This window comes from Acartia tonsa, chromosome 4, assembly GCF_053477335.1.
Source record: "Acartia tonsa isolate MP-2025a chromosome 4, ASM5347733v1, whole genome shotgun sequence".
Lineage (NCBI taxonomy): Eukaryota > Metazoa > Arthropoda > Copepoda > Calanoida > Acartiidae > Acartia > Acartia tonsa.
This window is the reverse complement of record NC_137263.1, coordinates 4237740-4258886: the sequence shown is the minus strand read 5'-3', so window position 1 is coordinate 4258886 and position 21147 is coordinate 4237740. Positions and strand designations below refer to the sequence as shown.

The window sequence follows — 21147 nt, the reverse complement described above, 5'->3', positions numbered from 1 at the left end:
ATATTTAATCCTTTATATATAGAGATACATAAATATTTTTATATACAGACCAGAAAGGTCAACATACTTTAAACAAGTGCATCTACTTTGTAATAAGTATAGATATAAAATTCAGTCAACTATCTGGCCCCGTTCTTGGGGATCTTTTTCGTCTGCTAGCAAATTGCAATTTTACTTGGCTGTGTTTATAGTTAATATTTACGATGATAATGGCTGATATTCAAAGACCCCATTGAAAGTCGGCACAGTGTCCACAGAGTGGGGATATACAATTATCTAACCCTTTCCCCCTCTAATGATATTCTTTAATTACTCTATAATTAGTCAATCCGTCCTTCGGCATGACTTTACAACACTCACAAAAGGTTTAAGACATATATTGTATCTTCAATTTGCACTTTTTTGTTGAAGCTCCTAATAGTGCCAATCAAAAATGACGTCATACACTACAAATGACCAATGGTAGGCCAGTATGACGTCATTTTTTATAGCAATATAAAAAGCTTCTTTTTTGGTCTTTTCAAGAAGATAATAATTTGATAGAAAATGTTTTCCTGTCGTCTTCTGCATAAATGATGCCGTAGAAAGGTTGTTCAAAAGTGAGGGCGACATTCATAAATCCAGCAGAACAGTTGAGGTAGGCCTGGGTTCTGTTCAACATGATGAAATCACTCAAGGTACCTAAAAAATAATAATACAATTATAAATAGTGAGTTTATTTTGTCGGTAGCTTAAGATTTCGTTAAGTACCGAACCGTTTGAGTTCTCAATTTTATGAAAGCTTCATAGTCCCTAGATGATTTTAGGCTAGTTAATTTTTATATCTTAGTTTTGTTTTACGCCATTATCCTTACTCCTTCGAATACAGAACACATGGATGATAGGAGCGCAGCCGTTAGTAAAGTATAAAATAAGTATAAAATATAAATAAAGTAAAATCCTATGCGTCCGCCAGAAAAATAACATTTTATTAAGATTTTTCTTTTTAAGATCTATAAGACCGTAAAATGACATAAAAAGATGTAGAAAAGCCAAAGCATTACAACTGACCTATGATAGGCCACTACACAGACTAAATTACCAATGGCAGTCCAGTATACATTTTAATTAACCAATTGCAATGGTAGGCCAGTATGACGTCATTTTTTATAGGCACTTTAAACAGTTCAAACATTTCAATCATAATTTACAAACTATATTATTACAATGCATTTTTTGTAGCTTCTACTTTTACTACGGACCCTTACATAAGCAAGTGAACAATTAATGGATATATTGTTAAGAACTATTTCTAATCAAAGAGGGAATGTTTCACTTAATTTTTTTGTGTTTGTTTGAGTTCTTTTATTTAGATAATTTTGTTACTTTATTGCATTTTCTTAATCTGTTTTCGTAATGCAAGATTCTATTTTTGTTTGAAGCTAAAGAATTGGTCGCAGTTGTTAGGAAAGCTTTGTGATTGTCCCAGGGTGGTTTTAGGCTATTTTCCTGACTTTTTCTCTGACTCCCTATTTTGAATGCTCTTATAAATAATCTTGCACTGCGATTAAATCCCTCAATGACTTTCTTCTTTTCAAAGGAGGAAAGATATTATACAATTAAGGCAAGTAGATTAAAATTAGTGGTTGAAACTTTTAAACACTCAACTTAATGAAACAACTACTAAAAAGGGGTAGTTTCACGAAATGAATTTGAACTTTATTTAGTGAACCGCATATTTTTTGCTAGTTAATGGGTTAAACTATATTTATATGGCATATATTTGAAAGAATTTCAATTTTCTATCACGTAGTTTTGAAAATAACAAGACTTGGAAATCATCTTTTTGTGATATATGCAATTTACAAAGACGATTTTCAAGTCTTGATTTTTTAAAAACTACGTGGTAAAAATTGAAATTCTTTCAAATATATGCCAGATAAATGTAGTTTAACAAATTAACCAGGAAAAAATACGCGGTTCACTAAATTAAGTTCAAATGCATTTCTTGAAACTACCCCTTTAATAAAAATCCTAAAAGTTGTTAAGACAACAAATAAAAAAATTTTACTGCAAAACTTTGGGAAATAGAATAATAAATATCCCATTGCCCCCTCTCTACCTGGAATAAATTTATACCTTCATTTTGTACTTAGTTAAAAAGTAAAAAGATATTGTCAACGAAACGAAAGAGAGATTGTTTTTAACTAAATTTTTGTAAACTTTTTATTTAATTTAAAGACAAAATTAGTTGTTTTGACTTTAGTTAGATGTTATATTACATTTCTGCTATTGCCTTTTAGTTTGTCATTTCTTTTTATTATTTCAATTAAATAATCACGAAACCTTTATTTTCAATGATTTATGTATATTCTAGCCATAAAGATTTCAAAAATTGATTGCAATTCAATGCTACATATATGGCAAATTAGAAAGTAAAACAAGTTTAAAAATCCCCATTAAAACACTCTTAAGATCAAGTGTTGTTTTATCAACGGATTCTAGATGTTTGATTTTTATCTTCAAATTCTTATTTTCATGATTTTAGCAATGAAAAATAATTCTTTTAAAATTGAATTTTAATTCAAACTTTTCAAATGTTTTGCTTTCAATAATCAACATAATACCAGTATACATAAAGTCACTATCCTCATATGTTAGTAAATGTGTCTGTTTGTCTATATTTCTGTACCTCTACAACTCGACATTAATTACTATCCCTTTCAGAAAAGCTCCTTATAGTTCCCGGTAGTATGTTTATTATTTCCAAGAGAAATTCCCTTAAAAAGTGAACACTTCCCCTACAAATAAAAATATTAAATTCAAATTATAATTTAAGGTAATGTTGGTTAAACCTGCCCGCTTAATCCAATCTTTCAATTAACCCTAGACAATTCGGATCATGGAAAGAAAACGAAGTAACGAGTTTCGTCGTATTTTCACAGTAGCTTTTAATAGGTTTTTTAGGAAAGGTTAGGTTAGGTAAATGTTAATGATTGCCCCGCAGGGTTAAAGCCCCCCCCTCAGGTTCTATGAATAATAGAAAAACTACTGTGAAAATACGAAAAAACACGCTACTTCGTTTTCCTTTCATGGTCCGACGATTCATACTGGCTGCCATGTCCACTTTTCATAATTACCATTAAGTCTACACAATACACATGGTTTTAAAAACATTCATGAATTGAGTATAAACTATTTTAACCCAGACTTTGCTCAATATAAACTTGTAACCTAATTTTATTGCTCAGAGACTCATGTCAGATATACAGGGATTGGTTAATGGACGCTAAATGAATCTTCCCCCCCATTCTCTTGTATTAAATTATGACTTTGGTAGCTTTATCTTATTAGGATAGAAAAGGGTGTATGTTTTTTTGGTGTTTGCTATTCTTCCTTACCCAAATTGTCAGAGAGAGAGGAGACAATGGGCTGTTTATTACACTAGTCCCCAAAGTTTTATAATATCGTTTGGAGACAATAGTGAATTTTGATTGGTTGATTCATTAAGTTGAGTGTTCAGACATTTCAACCAATAATTTTAATCTACAGAAGAGGTAATTTCGAGTATCATCATTGTTTATTAATTTATCGGGCATTGCCTTATCTCTTTAGATCCCTGCCAAATTATAGTAAACTCTTTACAACTTAAATTGAATTTAAATCTAGTACAGAAACTTTTAAAAATTACATCATATGAAATGTACAACTTGTTGGCTAAATCAACATTTCTTATCAGCCAAATACTCAACTCTATAACGTCTTTACATCATGGTTCAATATTCCTTCCTATGTACCTTCCTCATGCACGCCCCCCTTCTGTTTACTATGTTATTATTGTGCACATAAAAGTTTTCAATTTAATGCGGATATTTTCAAGAATTTCTACAACTTTAGTGTGTAAGTCTGGTCTTTAAATAGTTATCGCATCGTGTTATAGACTGAATTCCACGGATATTAAGATGAAAAGTTGTTGGATTAAAACTAGTTTTGTTAGACCCGATGCTACGATGCTATACATGGTTTTTCAGTATGGGTTAGAACTGATTCTAATCTTGCGGATTTTAAAAACTTACTGGCCCAGTCCCCTTTCTTCTAGGGGCGTAGTCGCTAATCGTTAAAATATAAATAAGTAAATTCTAAGAAGTTTATAAATATCTTGTGTGGAATTTCAATCAAAAAGAAGATTTCAATTATTGGAATTCTTTACTATAAATTGAAAACACCTTAATGCTAAAGGGAGAAGACATTGGCCGAAAAATTGATGTACATCCCTAAGGATAAAACACAAAATTACCCCTTCAGTAGACTAAAATTAGTGCTTTAAATGTTTAAACACTCAACTTAATGATCAAACCAATAAAAATTCATTAAAGTCCCCAAAGTTGTAAAGTCAACGAATAAGAAAACAGTATTGTAAAACTTTGGGGACTAGTTTAATAAACAGCCCATTGTCCCCTCTCTCTCATTTTCAATGCAGATCTTCACAATCATATAAAAGGTAGGAGCGTGCAAAGGATTTTGCAAGGGGGGGGGGGTATGAAACACATTAAAAATATTTCGAAACCGATTAATATCCGGTGGATTAGAATCTGTTCTCAGCCATACTGAAAAATCATGTATGGCATCGTATTACATCCAGTTTTTTACGAATATAAAAATGTCAATTATTTGATTAAAACCAGTTTTTTAGGCCCCGAGATGCCGAAAGCAAGGGGTCATCCTCGGAAAGCTGTTTATAATACCATGCGATGAATAACTATTAAAACCGTTTGAATCAAAATTGAACGTGTTGGATTCCCTAGTAGTTTTTAAATCTGACAAGTAGTGCCAAAACCTTGTCTAATCTGAGTTTTGACAGGTTTTCCTCAGGTTTTAATCTGCCCGCCCCTCATCAATCAACTCTGACATTTGATTACATTTCGTCAGATTGTAATCTGACAAAACCTGTGTTTTTGCGCAAAAAGGTACTAAAACTCAGATTACTCAGGATTTGCCGCCAAATTTTTAATCTGTCAGGGGGGATTTCAGATTATAATCTGACGAATCTGACTCAATGTGAGCAAAGTTCAGGTGATTAAGATCGTAATCTGTGATTAAATTGACCCTCAAAATTTGCCCAGTTAATCCCTTATCTGACATTTGATGACAAACAGTCATACTCTAACCTGACATTTAATGACAAACAGTCATACTCTAATCTGACAATTGATGACAAACAGTCATACTGTAATCTGACATTTGATGACAAACAGTCATACTGTAATCTGACATTTGATGACAAACAGTCATACTCTAATCTGACATTTGATGACAAACAGTCATACTCTAATCTGACATTTGATGACAAACAGTCATACTGTAATCTGACATTTTATAACAAACAGTCATACTCTAATCTGACATTTGATAACAAATGGTCATACTCCTAACTGACTTTTAGTGACAAACAGTCATACTTTAATCTGACATTTGATGACAAACAGTCATACTCTAATCTGACATTTGATGACAAACAGTCATACTCTAATCTGACATTTGATGACGAACAGTCATACTCTAATCTGACAATTGATGACAAACAGTCATACTCTAATCTGACATTTGAAGACAAACAGTCATACTTTAATCTGACATTTGATGACAAACAGTCATACTCTAATCTGACATTTGATGACAAACAGTCATACTCTAATCTGACATTTGATGACAAACAGTCATACTCTAATCTGACATTTGATAACAAATGGTCATACTCCTAACTGACTTTTAGTGACAAACAGTCATACTCTAATCTGACATTTGATGACAAACAGTCATACTCTAATCTGACATTTGATAACAAATGGTCATACTCCTAACTGACTTTTAGTGACAAACAGTCATACTTTAATCTGACATTTGATGACAAACAGTCATACTCTAATCTGACATTTGATGACAAACAGTCATATTCTAATCTGACATTTGATGACAAACAGTCATACTCTAATCTGACATTTGAAGACAAACAGTCATTCTTTAATCTGACATTTGATGACAAACAGTCATACTCTAATCTGACATTTGATATCAAACAGTCATACTCTAATCTGACATTTGATGACAAACAGTCATACTCTAATCTGACAATTGATGACAAACAGTCATACTCTAATCTGACATTTGATGACAAACAGTCATACTCTAATCTGACAATTGATGACAAACAGTCATACTCTAATCTGACATTTGAAGACAATTAGTCATACTCTAATCTGACATATGATGACAAACAGTCATACTCTAATCTGACAATTGATGACAAACAGTCATACTCTAATCTGACATTTGAAGACAAACAGTCATACTCTAATCTGACATTTGATGACAAACAGTCATACTCTAATCTGACAAACAGTGATACTCAGTGACAAACAGTCATACTCCATACTGACTTTTAGTGACAAACAGTCATACTCTAAACTGCCTTTTAGTGACAAACAGTCATACTCTAATCTGAATTCAAGTGAAAAATAGTCATACTCTAATCTGACTCTTAATGACAAATAGTCATACTCTTTATTTAAACAAATAATAATTCTGATATTTTGATTTTAATAGCAATAAATTTTACAAAATCAAAAAATATTTAATTAAAAAATATTTAATTAAAATAAAACTATAAAATTAAATGATGGTACTCTTCAAAAGATTCTGGTTGTTCTAGTTGTGCAAATGGGTCAACAGAAGTAACTATCATAAACGATTTTGTACTTATGTAACAATCTTTTAATTAAGTTATTCTATTGAAAATTGTCTCTTTCTTGGTTTCTCATTTCTTTGTTTGTGTGGTAACTGCATCAAAAACTGTTCATCAACAATTTAAAAATAAGTTATGATGTAGTTTTAAGATTTTCAAAACCACCTCAACACCAGACTAAAAAAAATAACAACCTGACATTGAAGTGATTCTAAAATTTTGTGTTATATTAATTTTTGACAATAGGTATACTAATTACAAATGATTACAAATAAAAACATATAATATCTAAAGGGATAGTTGCATAAAGTGCATTAAAAAAGTTTGATGGCAAGCATAAGTTACAAAAATACCATCTACCATATATAATTTTCAAGTCTTGATATTTTTAAAACTACCTGGTAGAAAATTTAAGTTATTACAAATGTATGTCCTCTAGATAAACTATTGAACATAAAAAATATGCAGTTCACTAAATTCAAGTTTAAATGCAATTCTTGCAACTACCCCTTTGATGCAAAAAATAAGGAAAAATTTAATACTATTAATTAGATATCTTTACTGTAATTTTTTACTCCTAGCTGTCACCAATTTTTTTGCACGAAAGACAAAGTAACATTGATTGTAATCCTACTAAAACCTTTTTTAAAATGACTAAGTACTTATAATCTAAAGTGTTCTTCTAACTTTTACACAATTTTTAATGAAAATTTTTAAAACTTTCAGTCTGTATGTTTGGCATGTAACATCCAATCAATATTTTTAAATAATATTCAAAGATTTTAAGCCAACAAATTAGAGATTATAGAACCAGTATAATTTCCAGTCCAATGTCCACTCCCTCTGTGGTTTATGCAAATAACTTGATTGTTATAACACAAAAATTTAACCACAAAAACGATTATCTAGAAAAAAACTAACCGAAAAGGATATCTAAACAAGGATGACAACATCCACAAAAGCGAAGCACTGAAACGGTAGGACAAACGGACATTAAAACTTGTATAGTGTCTGAACTGAATAGTCAGAATATAAAAGTATAAGAATCAAAGCAAAATTGTAAGTAAATTTGTTGAAAAACTGCTTACATTTTTAAGACTTGATTATACAGTTGCTACGCTTATTACATTGTTCTTTGTTGTCCCAGGAATCATTATACAAAAAATCAGATCAAAAGAATAATTAAAACACATAAAAATTTGTTGTTAAAAAGTAAAAAATCAACATGTTTAAAAAGGACGTACGGACATTCTGGTAATGATTATAGATTTGCTACGCTTTCTAAATCGTACCTAAATACTACAGGAATCATCATACAAAGTTAGTAATCGATTGGACAATTCTAACATGTCTGAATTAACGAATAAAAGCTATCTATCTCGGACGGACGGACGGACGGACTGACGTACGGACCGACCCTAATTATAGAAAAGCTTCGCTTTTAAAAAAGAAAAATGGAATGATCTATAATATTAAGGAAGGTGGAAATACTAGATAAAAAGAAACAAGGATGACAACATCCATAAAAGCGAAGCACTGAAATGGTAAGACAAACGGACATTAACACTTGTATAGTGTCAGAACTGAATAATCAGAATATAAAAGTATAAGAGTCGAAGCAAAAGTGTAAGTAATTTTTTTGCCAAACTGCTTGATACAGGATAATGTTTATGGACATACTTACATTTTTAGGACTTGATTATAGAGTTGCTTCGCTTATAAAATTGTTCTTTTTTGTCCCAGGAATCAATTTACCAAAAATCAGATCAAACGGATAATTAGATCACATAAAAATTTATGTTAAAAAAGTAGAAAATCAACATGTTTAAAATGGACGTACGGACATTCTGGTAATGATTATAGAGTTGCTACGCTTTCTAAATTGTACCTAACTACTACAGGAATCACCATGCAAAGTTTGAAATCGATAGGACAATTCTAACATGCCTAAATTAACGAATAAAAGCTATCTATCTCGGACGGACGTACGGACCGACCCGAATTATAGAAAAGCTTCGCTTTTAAAAAGATACAACACAAAATATTTTCTCAAACTATTTAAATTTAATATAGTTTTTTTAATATATTTTTTTTCCTTTTATAACTTAAACTTTACTATCTATCTATTGAATGTAACAATTCATATATTTGTTTCTCCTTATATAAAAGTAACAGGATGTCTATATGAAAGTGTCAGTTTGTCTGTTAATACAATGGGATTTCTCTAACTGCTAAACCAGTATGGTTCTAATTAACGACGTAGCTTCTCATAGGTCCTGAAAAGATGTTTTTTACCTTTTCTTTATAAAACTAAAATTGAATATTAAGGGGAGTTGATTCGTCCCCCCCCCCCCCCATTAGAGGCTTTTAGGGGTGTACCCGCTAATTAGAAACAAAATACAGGGAGGGAAAAACCATGGGCATTTTAATACACTATTCCCCAAAGTTTTATAATAACCTTTCCTTGTTCTTTGTCTCGCCAGCTCTAGGGATATTTATTGTATTTTTATTGATTGGTTCATAAAGTTGAGTGTTCAAACGTTTCAACCACTTATTTCAATCTACAGATGGGTTAATTTTGTGTAATATCATTGGGGATATACAACAACAATTTATCGGCCCTTGCCTTATCCCTTTAGATCCCTGAACAAAATAGCAATATCTATTGATACTCAGGAATCCAAAGGGATAAGACAATGGCAGATTAATGGATGTACATATCAATGGCACACAAAATTACACCTTCTGAAGATTAAAATTAGTGGTTGAAACGTTTGAACACTCAATTTAATAAATCAACCAATCATAATTTTGTAAAAGTTATTAAACCAACGAATGAGAAAACATTATCATAAAACTTTAGGTACCAGTGTTATAAACAGCCCAATGTCAAAGTAGGGAATAAGAAAGTACCCAAAGTTTTATCACTACATTGTCCAGAGAGAGAGGAAACAATGAGCTATTTATTACACTGGTCCCCAAAGTTTTTTAATAACGTTTACTCATTCGCGGATTTATCAACTTTGGGGACTTTTACTAAAAAAATTGTGTAAAGTGGAAAATCAACCCGCCTTAACATACATCTCCAATGATAATGCACAAAATTACCCCTTCTGTAAATTATAGTTAGTAGTTAAAACATTTGGAGACTCAAAATGAGTAAAAAAAGTCCCTAAAGTTGTTGTGCCAATGAATGAAAAAACGTTAAAGATTTAACAGGAATTCAAGGGATAATCAATGGACAAAACATTTATTCATATCCCAAATGATGATAAACAAGATAATCCTACTGTAGAAAAAAATTATTGGTTGAAAAATTTGCACTCTTCTAATGTAAAAAAAAAACATTCAAAATTTAATAAGAAAAACCTGTAAGTGTTGTCAACCGAAGATAACTTTGGGTGCCAGCGTAATTTAAAGCCTTATGTCCCCTCCCTCCCTGGTCAAAAAGAGAGGGAGGAGACATTGAACTGTATATTACAATAATACCAAAGTTTTAATTTATTCGCTCTACACTTTGGGTACTTTTATTAAATTTGATTAGTCAATTAATATACCAGCAGTGTCCAAACGTTTTAACCAATAATTATAGAATTTAGAAGGGGTATTTTGATGTATCATCCATTGTTTTATCCCTTTTATCACTGACAATGTTATACGTCTCTGAAAAGCAGGTATATTCTAAGCTGTGAAGGATTAATTGTAGTATTAATTATAGACAGTTGACCAATGATATTAGTCATCTTTTAGCTAGGCTACTTCAAGTAAGAGCATCATCTAAAAATCAGTCTACCAAAATGAATATCAGAAATGCACCTCAGCCCCCCCCCCCCCTTATATTAAACTTTCCAAAATTTCACCTAAACAAACATACCAAAGGACACTTGAACTTAATTGATAAATATAAAATGTTTTAAATGGATGTGTGGACTTTCTGATAAAATTTATAAAATAATTATGAAAAGTTTGAAATGGATAGAACATTTTAACAAGTAAAATTAATGAAATATAACAATTATGTATGGACAAACAGACCCTAACTATGTAAAAAGCTTCTCTTTTGACGAGGAAACATACAAAAGTGAAGCTCCAAAGTAGTAAAACCAGGGAAAAGGGATTGGATACTAACAAACAATTCTAAGTGAAAATTTCCCCACAATCTCCTTCCCCTTTTTCTGAAGTTATTACCCACTTCCTTTCATTTATATCAAGAAACAAGATTTACGCCAACTCTACGCCAACAACATATTTATAAAAGAATTTAATATTTGTTGATTATCAATAGGATAATTCTAGCTAACCGGACCGACCCCAATTATACAAAGTCGCTTTAAAAAAAAACAGGGATTTAAAGTTATAAGACAATGGCTGATAAATTGATGTACTTCCCCAATGATGATATACAAAATCACCGTTTCTGTAGACTAAAATTATTGGTTGAAACGTTTGAACTTTCAACTTAATGAAACAACAAATCAAAATTAACTAAAGAGCCCAAAGTTGAAAAGCCAACGAATAAGAAAACATTTTTATAATAATTTGAGGATTAGTGTAATAAACAGCCAATTAACCCTCTTTCTCTGAAAAAAAACAGTACAGTAGTTGGGGAGGGAGGGGACATTGGGATGTTTATTACTTTAGTCCCCAAAGTCTTATGATAATGTTTTCTTATTCGTTGCAAACTTCGTAGAAAACTTTCGGGACTTTTTATTGAATTTTGATTGGTTGGTTCAGAAAGTTGAGTGTTCAAACGTTTCAACCAATAATTGTAATCTACAGAAGGGGTAATTATGTGTCCATCATTGGGTATGTCAATTTATTGGCCATTGTCTAATCCCTTATGTACGCTGAACAGATAGCACTTTTCAATAATTAAGACATGTTATAATTGTCCTATCGATTTTAAACTTTTCATGATGATTCCTAACAGTAAGGTATGATCTAAAAAGCGTAGTATTCAATGCGTTTTTACTTTATAAAGATGCATGTTTGTCATTCTTGTTGAAGGGCGTGCAAGCTTTTTTAAATGGGAGGGGTGAATGATTTTTTATTCGTTGGATTAAAAACTTTCGATACTTTTATTAAATTTTGATCCAAATGTTTCAACTAATAATTTGTCTTTACAAATGGTAATTTTGTTAATTAATTATATTTGTCTTATCCCTCAAGAACCTGACAAATTACCCATTCTGTAGAAAAATGAATTGTTGAAAATTTGGGACCAAGCTATTAAAGTTTAATACAAGAATATTCAAAAAAAAAAAAAAATGAAATAAAAGCGAATATCCAAAGCAGATAATTAATCACATCATAAAAAAATGTTTGTAAAAAATGTTAAGTATAATCAGCATCATTAAAATAGATGTACGGACTTCCTAAATTGGTTTCTTAACTGTTCCTAACTCTTACAAAATAATTATGTAAAGTTTGAAATCGATAAAACATTTCTAACATGCCTAAATTCTCGATTAAATCCATCATTTACGTAAGGACATAGTACCCCATATCGCTAACAGTATTAGTAGCCAGGGATTTGAAGGGATAAGACTATGGCAGATAAATTGATGTTCATATATCACCAATGATAATACACAAAATTAACCTTTCTGTAGATTAGAATTACAATTAGATTACAATCAAAATCAATAAAAGTCCCCCAAAGGTGTTAAGTTAAGGATAAGAAAACGTTTTTGTTAGACTTTGGAGACTAGCACAATGTCACCTCCCTTACTAAAAAGTAAAGTATCTTTGCACTAGCAAAAATTTTCAAAGTAAAGCTTTTCTATCATTCTTGTCCGTGCGTCCGTATGTCCGTCTGAACGGATAGCTCTTTAGGTTAGTTTAGACGTGATATAATTGTCCTATTGATTTAAACTTTTCATGGTGTTCTTATAACAGTAAGGTACGATCTAAGAATTGTTGTACAAAAAATGTTGAGCACGAATTGCGTTGTCACTTAATAATTGTTTGTCTGAAATTTTTTTATGAATATTGTCATTCTTGGTCAAAGTGAAGCTACTCTATCAAACCAAAAACTGTTCTCTAAGAGGTTTAAGTAAGGGCGTGCAAGCTTTTTAAGTGGACGGGGGGGGGGGGGTAAAATCCTGATTTTAAAAAATACTACTAGGCTTAAAGCGGAGCTGAACATTAATAATAACAAGGATGACAACATTCATAAGTAGTGAAGCACGAGGCTTTATTATTTTTGAAAGGATGTTTAGTTGATGTAAAAAGAAGAATAGGAAATAAATTATAAAAAATCACTTAACCCTTGTTAATACAACATGTATTTTAATGCATGGCGGACAAACTAACAGACCAAGTAAATTATATACTAGAAAATACTTGCTGCATCAGCGTGAAGCATACTGCACCAAAAATTTACGCTGCCTAGCAGTTGATAAAATTGCATTTCCTCCATGGCGTTACGGACGGACTGACTGAAAGATAAAATGATAGCTTCGATACTAAAAAGAAGTGAAAAACATCTTCCAGTATGGCTCCGAAACCAAAAAAAATCCGCTGGATTAGAATCAGTTCTTAGCTATACTCAGAAATCATGTATGGCATCGTATAGCTATTCCACTCATATATCCCTGTTAAAATTGTCTCTGTAAAATAATTAAAATGATTTATGTCCACGATTATATGGCTTACAAAAGGTATTCATAGCTGACAAAATATCAACAACATATTTCTCAAGGAATATGGTAATTACTTTCCTAAAAACAAGGATGACAACATCCATAAAAGCGAAGCACTAAAACGGTAGGACAAACGGACGTTAACACTTGTATAGTTTCAGAACTGAATAATCCTAATATAAATGTATAAGAGTCAAAGCAAAATTGTGAGTAAATTTGTTTAAAAACTGCTTGATACAGGATAATGTTTATGGACATACATACATTTTTAGGACTTGATTATAGAATTGCTTCGTTTATTACATTATACTTTGTTGTCCCAGGAATCAATATACCAAAAATCAGATCAATCGGATAATTAGATCACATAAAAATTTGATGTTAAAAAAGTAAAAAAAATCATCATGTTTAAAATGGACGTACGGACATTTTGGTAATGATTATAGAGTTGCTACGCTTTCTAAATCGTACCTAACTGCTAAAGGAATCACCATGCAAAATTTGAAATCGATAGGACAATTCTAACATGCCTAAATTAACGAAAAAAGCGTTACGGACGGACGGACCGACCCTTATTATAGAAAAGCTTCGCTTTTAAAAACTACCACACTATAACTTTATGTTTTTTCTAGGGAGGTAAAGGAATAAGACAATGGATGATAAAGGGGGGGGGGGGCGAAAGTGACACTTTTTGAAACCAAAACTAAAAGTCAACAAAGGAACTCAACTAAAAAAAGAGTTACAGGTCTGAGATTTTGCATGGCAGTTGCTTTATAGGGGTACAATATGGAACTGTAAAGAAACGGCGGCGCAACCGCCGAAAACCGCCGTTTCCTGCCGAATTTTTTTTTGCCTTTTCTCGGCGGTTTTCGGCGGTTGCGCCGCCGTTTCTTCACAGTTCCATATTGAACCCCTATAAAGCAACTAACATGCAAAATCTTAGACCTGTAACTCTTTTTTTTAGTTGAGTTCCTTTGACTTTTAGTTTTGGTTTAAAAAAGTGTCACTTTCGCCCCCCCCCCCCCTTTATATACAATATACAACTCCAATGATGATAAATAAATAAAATTATTCCTATTGTTGAAAAGTAACCAACCAATCAAAATTATAATTTTTTGAGTCAAAAAATAAGATAACGTGGTTATAAAACTTTGGATACCAGCACCATTATGGACCAGAAGCCCCTCCCCCTCCCTGGGTTGACTCAAAAATAGTCATCATATCAAAAACTGTCAAGAAATTATGCCAAACATTAACTATAACCAACACTGGAATTAATCGGTATAGTAGCCAGGGAGGGAGGGGACATTGGACTATTATTACTTCATTCCCCAAAGTCTTATAATACCGTTTTCTTATTCGTTGACTTTACAACTTTGGGGACTTCTTATTGAATTCTGATTGGTTGGTTAAGGAAGTTGAGTGTCAAAACGTTTCAACCAATAATTGTTATCTACAGAAGGTGTAATTTTGTGTATCATTAATGAAGATGTACATCAATTTATCGGCCATTGTCTTATCTCATTTGATCTCTGAATAGTAGCGTAGCTTTGCATTAGCAACAATTGTTAAAGGCGAAGATTTTCTATAATTCGGGTCGGTCTACCGTATGTTCGCTGAAAACGGATAGCTCTTTTCATTAGTTTAGACATAATATAATTTCCTATCGATTTCAAACTTTTCATGATGAATCCTAACAATAAGGTACAATCTAAGAAGCGTTATTTGTACAGAAAATTTTGAGTAATCAATACGTTTTTAAAAGCGAAGATTTTCAATAATTAGGGTTGGTCTGTACGTCCGTCAATAACAGATAGCTTTTTTTGCGTTAATCTAGACATGTTAGAACTGTCCTATAGATTTCAAACTTTGCATGATGATTCCTGGATTAGTTAGATTAAATATAGAAAGCGTAGCAACTCTATAAACCAAATCCGTACGTCCATTTTAAATGTTGATTTTTAACTTTAAAAAAAAAATTATGTAATATAATCATCCAAATGATTTATGGAGTACTGAGTCCTATTACAATAAGGTAAAATATTATCAGCGAAGCATCTCTATAATCAAGTCCTAAAAATGGATAAAATGGGGAGGGGGGGGGGAGCAAATACCCACAACATTAATAACCAGAAAGATAACATCCATAAGAAACAAAGCACAAAAATCATTATCATAGAGAGGATGAACGGCTGATAAAAAAGAAGAAAATATGATATAAATTTTAGTACCAAATATTGGGCAATGGTATAGTCCCTTTTTCGCCCCGTAGGGTTAGAGCTCCTCCCAACGGCTTAGAAATAGAGGAAAGGTATTGTGAAAATACGACGAAACGCCCCTTAAGAGGCGTTGCCACGAAAGGAACTATACCTGTTAGTTTACAATATTGCATCGCTCCCTCCATATAGTTACGGACGGACTGATGGACAATGAGGATTATAGAGAGAATTGTAGAGTTCTACACAACTTTAAAAATATACCAGCGGCTGCGACCCAAACATTTAGGGGCTAGGGAACGGAAGATTAAAGCATGAAACTATAACAGGACCAATAAAGAACTAAAATCGGTTATGTAGCTTTCTAGATCTTATAGCCTTAAGGGATAAGACAATTATACAATGAACAATAACTTGATCTACAAACCCAATAATGAAAACAAAATTACCCCATAAGTAAATTGCCTACTTTTATTCCGCCTTCCCTTTCTTTGTGCTGTGTTAATGACCCAAGCTAACTATTGTACCTCCACCCTTATCCTTACCAACCCACAAAACGTTTTAGATTATTGTGATAAACTTAAAACAAAGATAAATATATTTAACAAATTAAATATATCATTTACTATATTGTTCTTACCTCTCAGTTTTTTTTAAAGACCATGTTGGCGATTTCTGTTTTAGATATTATTTCTTTTTGATTACGAAAATGTGTCATGTTTAAATTTTGCTAGATAACAATCAAAATTCAAAACTTTTAATTTCAGTATTTGAATCTAACTGTTTAAAAGCACTATTTAAAATAAGAATTTTGATTTTAACTTCTAGGAATTTCTTATTCTATTATTTCTATATATTAATTAACTTATTATAACTTAACACTGAATCTGAATCAAAACTCGCGTTATATCTTCACTCTCTCACTTGTATTTTACTACTGAAAGGTATAGTTGACCCGCGCCAGTACGCACACACACACACACACACGCATACATACATACACACAAACACAAATTATATATCTATAATACAAAGTAGAACGATGTCTGTCTGTCTGTCTGTCCGTCCGTCCGTCCATTAAGATCTCGGTAACCACTGAACCAATCGGATTCTACTCTTCAGGGATCATACCTACTGGTCCTGTACTGGTTTTAGGCTATTTTCTTGGGGAAGGGACACCCACAACCTTCCCAAAAATAAAAAATCCCCCGCCCAATTTTTTTTTTCTTGCGGAGGTATTTTCTTTTTTCTTAAGGGGAAGTACTAATTTTTTTTTAATTGCCTCTTGGGGCAAAGCCCCTAGAGTGTGGGGCGAAGCCGCTAGTTAATAATACAAAGTAGAATGATGTCTGTCCGTCCCGTAAGATCTTGGTAACCACTGAACCGATTGGATTCTACTATTCAGGTAATATACCTACTGGTCCTGTGGTGGTTATAAGCTATCTTCTTGGGAGAAAAAAAATACCCCCAATTTTTTTTTCTAAAATCTTTTTAGTATAAATTTTTTAGTACTCCATAATTCACTTTGTCCATCAGTCCGTCCGTAACGCTATGGGGGAAATGAGATTTACTCAGCTCCTATAAAAGATAAAATGCTGAAACTTTTTGACAACATTCCCATCATTAAGGAGCAAAATTAACTAAAAATCATCAAAGGCAGTCAAACTGCTTTTTAGCAGGTTTTAGGCTATTTTTATATTTTTCACATTTTCCTCCATATCTTTGGTGTTTATGGTCCGATTTTCAAAATTTTTTCAATTATAGATATCAAAATTAAATTTCCCGTCATTTAAAAAACAAAAAATGACGGTCAGCCTGCCTTGTTGTTGTATCTCTGGTGTATATGGTCTGATTTTCCAAATTTGAAATGTCCGTCTGTCTGTCTGTCCGTCTGTCTGTCCGTCTGTCTGTCCGTCTGTCCGTCTGTTTGTCCGTCTGTCAGTCCGTCTGTCTGTCCGTCTGTCTGTCTGTCCGTCTGTCCGTCTGTCTGTTCGTCTGTCTGTCCGTCTGTTTGTCCGTCTGTCCGTCTGTCTGTCCGTCTGTCTGTCTGTCCGTCTGTCTGTCCGTCTGTCTGTCCGTCTGTCTGTCCGTCTGTCTGTCTGTCCGTCTGTCTGTCCGTCTGTCCGTCTGTCCGTCTGTCCGTCTGTCTGTCCGTCTGTCTGTCCGTCTGTCTGTCCGTCTGTCTGTCCGTCTGTCTGTCCGTCTGTCTGTCCGTCTGTCTGTCCGTCTGTCTGTCCGTCTGTCTGTCCGTCTGTCTGTCCGTCTGTCCGTCTGTCCGATTGTCCGTCTGTCTGTCCGTCTGTCTGTCCGTCTGTCTGTCTGTCTGTCTGTCTGTCTGTCCGTCTGTCTGTCCGTCTGTCTGTCCGTCTGTCTGTCTGACTGTCTGTCTGTCTGTTTAGTTTGGGGTAAAATTAATTTTCCTGTCATTTAAAGAAAACAACTAGGACAGCCAGACTGCCTTTAAGCAGGTTTTAGTCTATTTTTGTATTTTTCACATTTTTCTCCATACCTTATTTGGTTGGTCTAGAGCTGTTTTGAAATTTGGCGGCTGGCAGCTTAAAAACAGCAAAATTACAGGTAGGAAATAGAAAATCGGTCAAGAAGTGGTCAAACATTATGACCTTACTACTCACGGAAATTTATTATTGCTCAAGGATGTACCACAAAATTTATTAGGTCCCTAGCTGAAATAGAAGCCACGAAATAAAAGATATAAGTCTATAGTAAAAGCCAGACAAAAAATCGGTCATAAAATCGGTCAGGAAGCGGTCCAACAGTCAAACAGTCATAACACTATTATTCTTAGATGTTCATTGATATCCCAGTATTCACCAAAAAAAAATTTAGGTCTCTATCTTATACACAAAAGTCAAAGTGAAGAAATTAAGATTTATTTAGAATTTTTTCTAAATTTGGTGCCACCTAACCGACTTTGACCTGATGCCACGACCGACCGACACAGACCAGATATCCTTATAAAATCAACTCTTGCCGACGTATAGTTACTGAACTTAAAAAGTCATGAAGCCAAAGCTCTATATCTTACCTACAAAAAAAATGACATTGAAAAAACTAGAGGGGGGGGGGTCAATATGACCCCCTCCCCTCCCCCCGATCTGTAAGGGTTAACTCTGACTCTATGTCACTAAATGTCATATATAACTTTTGGTGATATTGTGTCAGATTAGGTAATTTTCTTAACTCTGACTTTATGTCACTGAATGTCACATATAACTTTTGTGATACTGTGTCAGATGAGTTAATTTCCCCAACTCTGACTCTATGTCACTAAATGTCATATATGACTTTTGGCAACATTGTGTCAGATTAGGTAATTTCCCCAAATCTGACTCTATGTCACTAAATGTCATATATGACTTTTGGTAATAATGTGTCAGATTAGGTAATTTTCTCAAATCTGACTCTATGTCACTAAATGTCATATATGACTTTTGGCAACAATGTGTCTGATAAGGTAATTTCCCCAACTCTTACTCTATGTCACTAAATGTCATTTATGACTTTTGGCATTAATGTGTCAGATTAGGTAATTTCCCCAACTCTGACTCTATGTCACTAAATGTCATATATGACTTTTGGTAATAATGTGTCAGATTAGGTAATTTTCTCAACTCTGACTCTATATCACTAAATGTCATATATGACTTATGGTGATATTTTGTCAGATTAGGTAATTTCCCCAACTCTGACTCTATGTCACTAAATGTCATATATGACTTTTGGCATTAATGTGTCAGATTAGGTAATTTCCTCAACTCTGACTCTATGTCACTAAATGTCATATATGACTTATGGTAATAATGTGTCAGATTAGGTAATTTTCTCAACTCTGACTCTATGTCACTAAATGTCATATATGACTTTTGGTAATAATGTGTCAGATTAGGTAATTTCCTCAACTCTGACTCTATGTCACTAAATGTCATATATAACTTTTTGCATTAATGTGTCAGATTAGGTAATTTCCTCAACTCTGACTCTATGTCACTAAATGTCATATATGACTTTTGGTGATATTGTGTCAGATTAGGTAATTTCCCCAATTCTGACTCTATGTCACTAAATGTCATATATGACTTTTGGTAATAATGTGTCAGATTAGGTAATTTCCCCAACTCTGATTCTATATCACTAAATATCATATATGACTTTTGGTGATATTTTGTCAGATTAGGTAATTTCACCAACTCTGACTCTATGTCACTAAATGTCATATATGACTTTTGGCAACAATGTGTCAGATTAGTTAATTTTCTCAACTCTGACTCTATGTCACTAAATGTCATATATGACTTTTGGTGATATTGTGTCAGATTAGGTAATTTCCCCAACTCTGACTCTATGTCACTAAATGTCATATATGATTTTTGGTAATAATGTGTCAGATTAGGTAATTTTCTCAAATCTGACTCTATGTCACTAGATGTCATATATGACTTTTGGTAATAATGTGTCAGATTAGGTAATTTTCTCAACTCTGACTCTATGTCACTAAATGTCATATATGACTTTTGGTAATAATGTGTCAGATTAGGTAATTTCCCCAACTCTGATTCTATGTCACTAAATGTCATATATGACTTTTGGTGATATTTTGTCAGATTGGGTAATTTCCCCAACTCTGACTCTATGTCACTAAATGTCATATATGACTTTTGGTAATAATGTGTCAGATTAGGTAATTTCCTCAACTCTGACTCTATGTCACTAAATGTCATATATAACTTTTGGCATTAATGTGTCAGATTAGGTAATTTCCTCAACTCTGACTCTATGTCACTAAATGTCATATATGACTTTTGGTGATATTGTGTCAGATTAGGTAATTTTCTCAACTATGACTCTATGTCACTAAATGTCATATATGACTTTTGGTGATATTGTGTCAGATTAGGTAATTTCCCCAACCCTGACTCTATGTCACTAAATGTCATATATGATTTTTGGTAATAATGTGTCAGATTAGGTAATTGTCTCAACTCTGACTCTATGTCACTAAATCTCATATATGACTTTTGGTAATAATGTGTCAGATTAGGTAATTTTCTCAACTCTGACTCTATGTCACTAGATGTCATATATGGCTTTTGGTAATAATGTGTCAGATTAGGTAATTTTCTCAACTCTGACTCTATGTCACTAGATGTCATATATGACTTTTGGTAATAATGTGTCAGATTAGGTAATTGTCTCAACTCTGACTCTATGTCACTAAATGTCATATATGACTTTTGGTAATAATGTGTCAGATTAGGTAATTTCCCCAACTCTGATTCTATGTCACTAAATGTCATATATGACTTTTGGTGATATTTTGTCAGATTAGGTAATTTCCCCAACTCTGACTCTATGTCACTAAATGTCATATATGACTTATGGTAATAATGTGTCAGATTAGGTAATTTTCTCAACTCTGACTCTATGTCACTAAATGTCATATATGACTTTTGGTAATAATGTGTCAGATTAGGTAATTTACTCAACTCTGACTCTATGTCACTAAATGTCATGTATGACTTTTGGCAAGAATGTGTCAGATTAGGTA

At 32.8% G+C, this 21147-nt stretch overlaps 1 protein-coding gene across 1 annotated transcript in view; it reads right to left on the bottom strand.

Moving 5' to 3' along the window:
* Positions 1–21147, bottom strand: part of pot (zona pellucida domain protein papillote) — a 33660-nt gene that overhangs the window by 11025 nt on the left and 1488 nt on the right. Inside the window, exon 2 of the mRNA XM_080155761.1 lies at positions 558–681. Within this exon, the coding sequence (XP_080011887.1) occupies positions 558–681 (124 nt within the window). The remainder of the gene's footprint in view (positions 1–557; positions 682–21147) is intronic.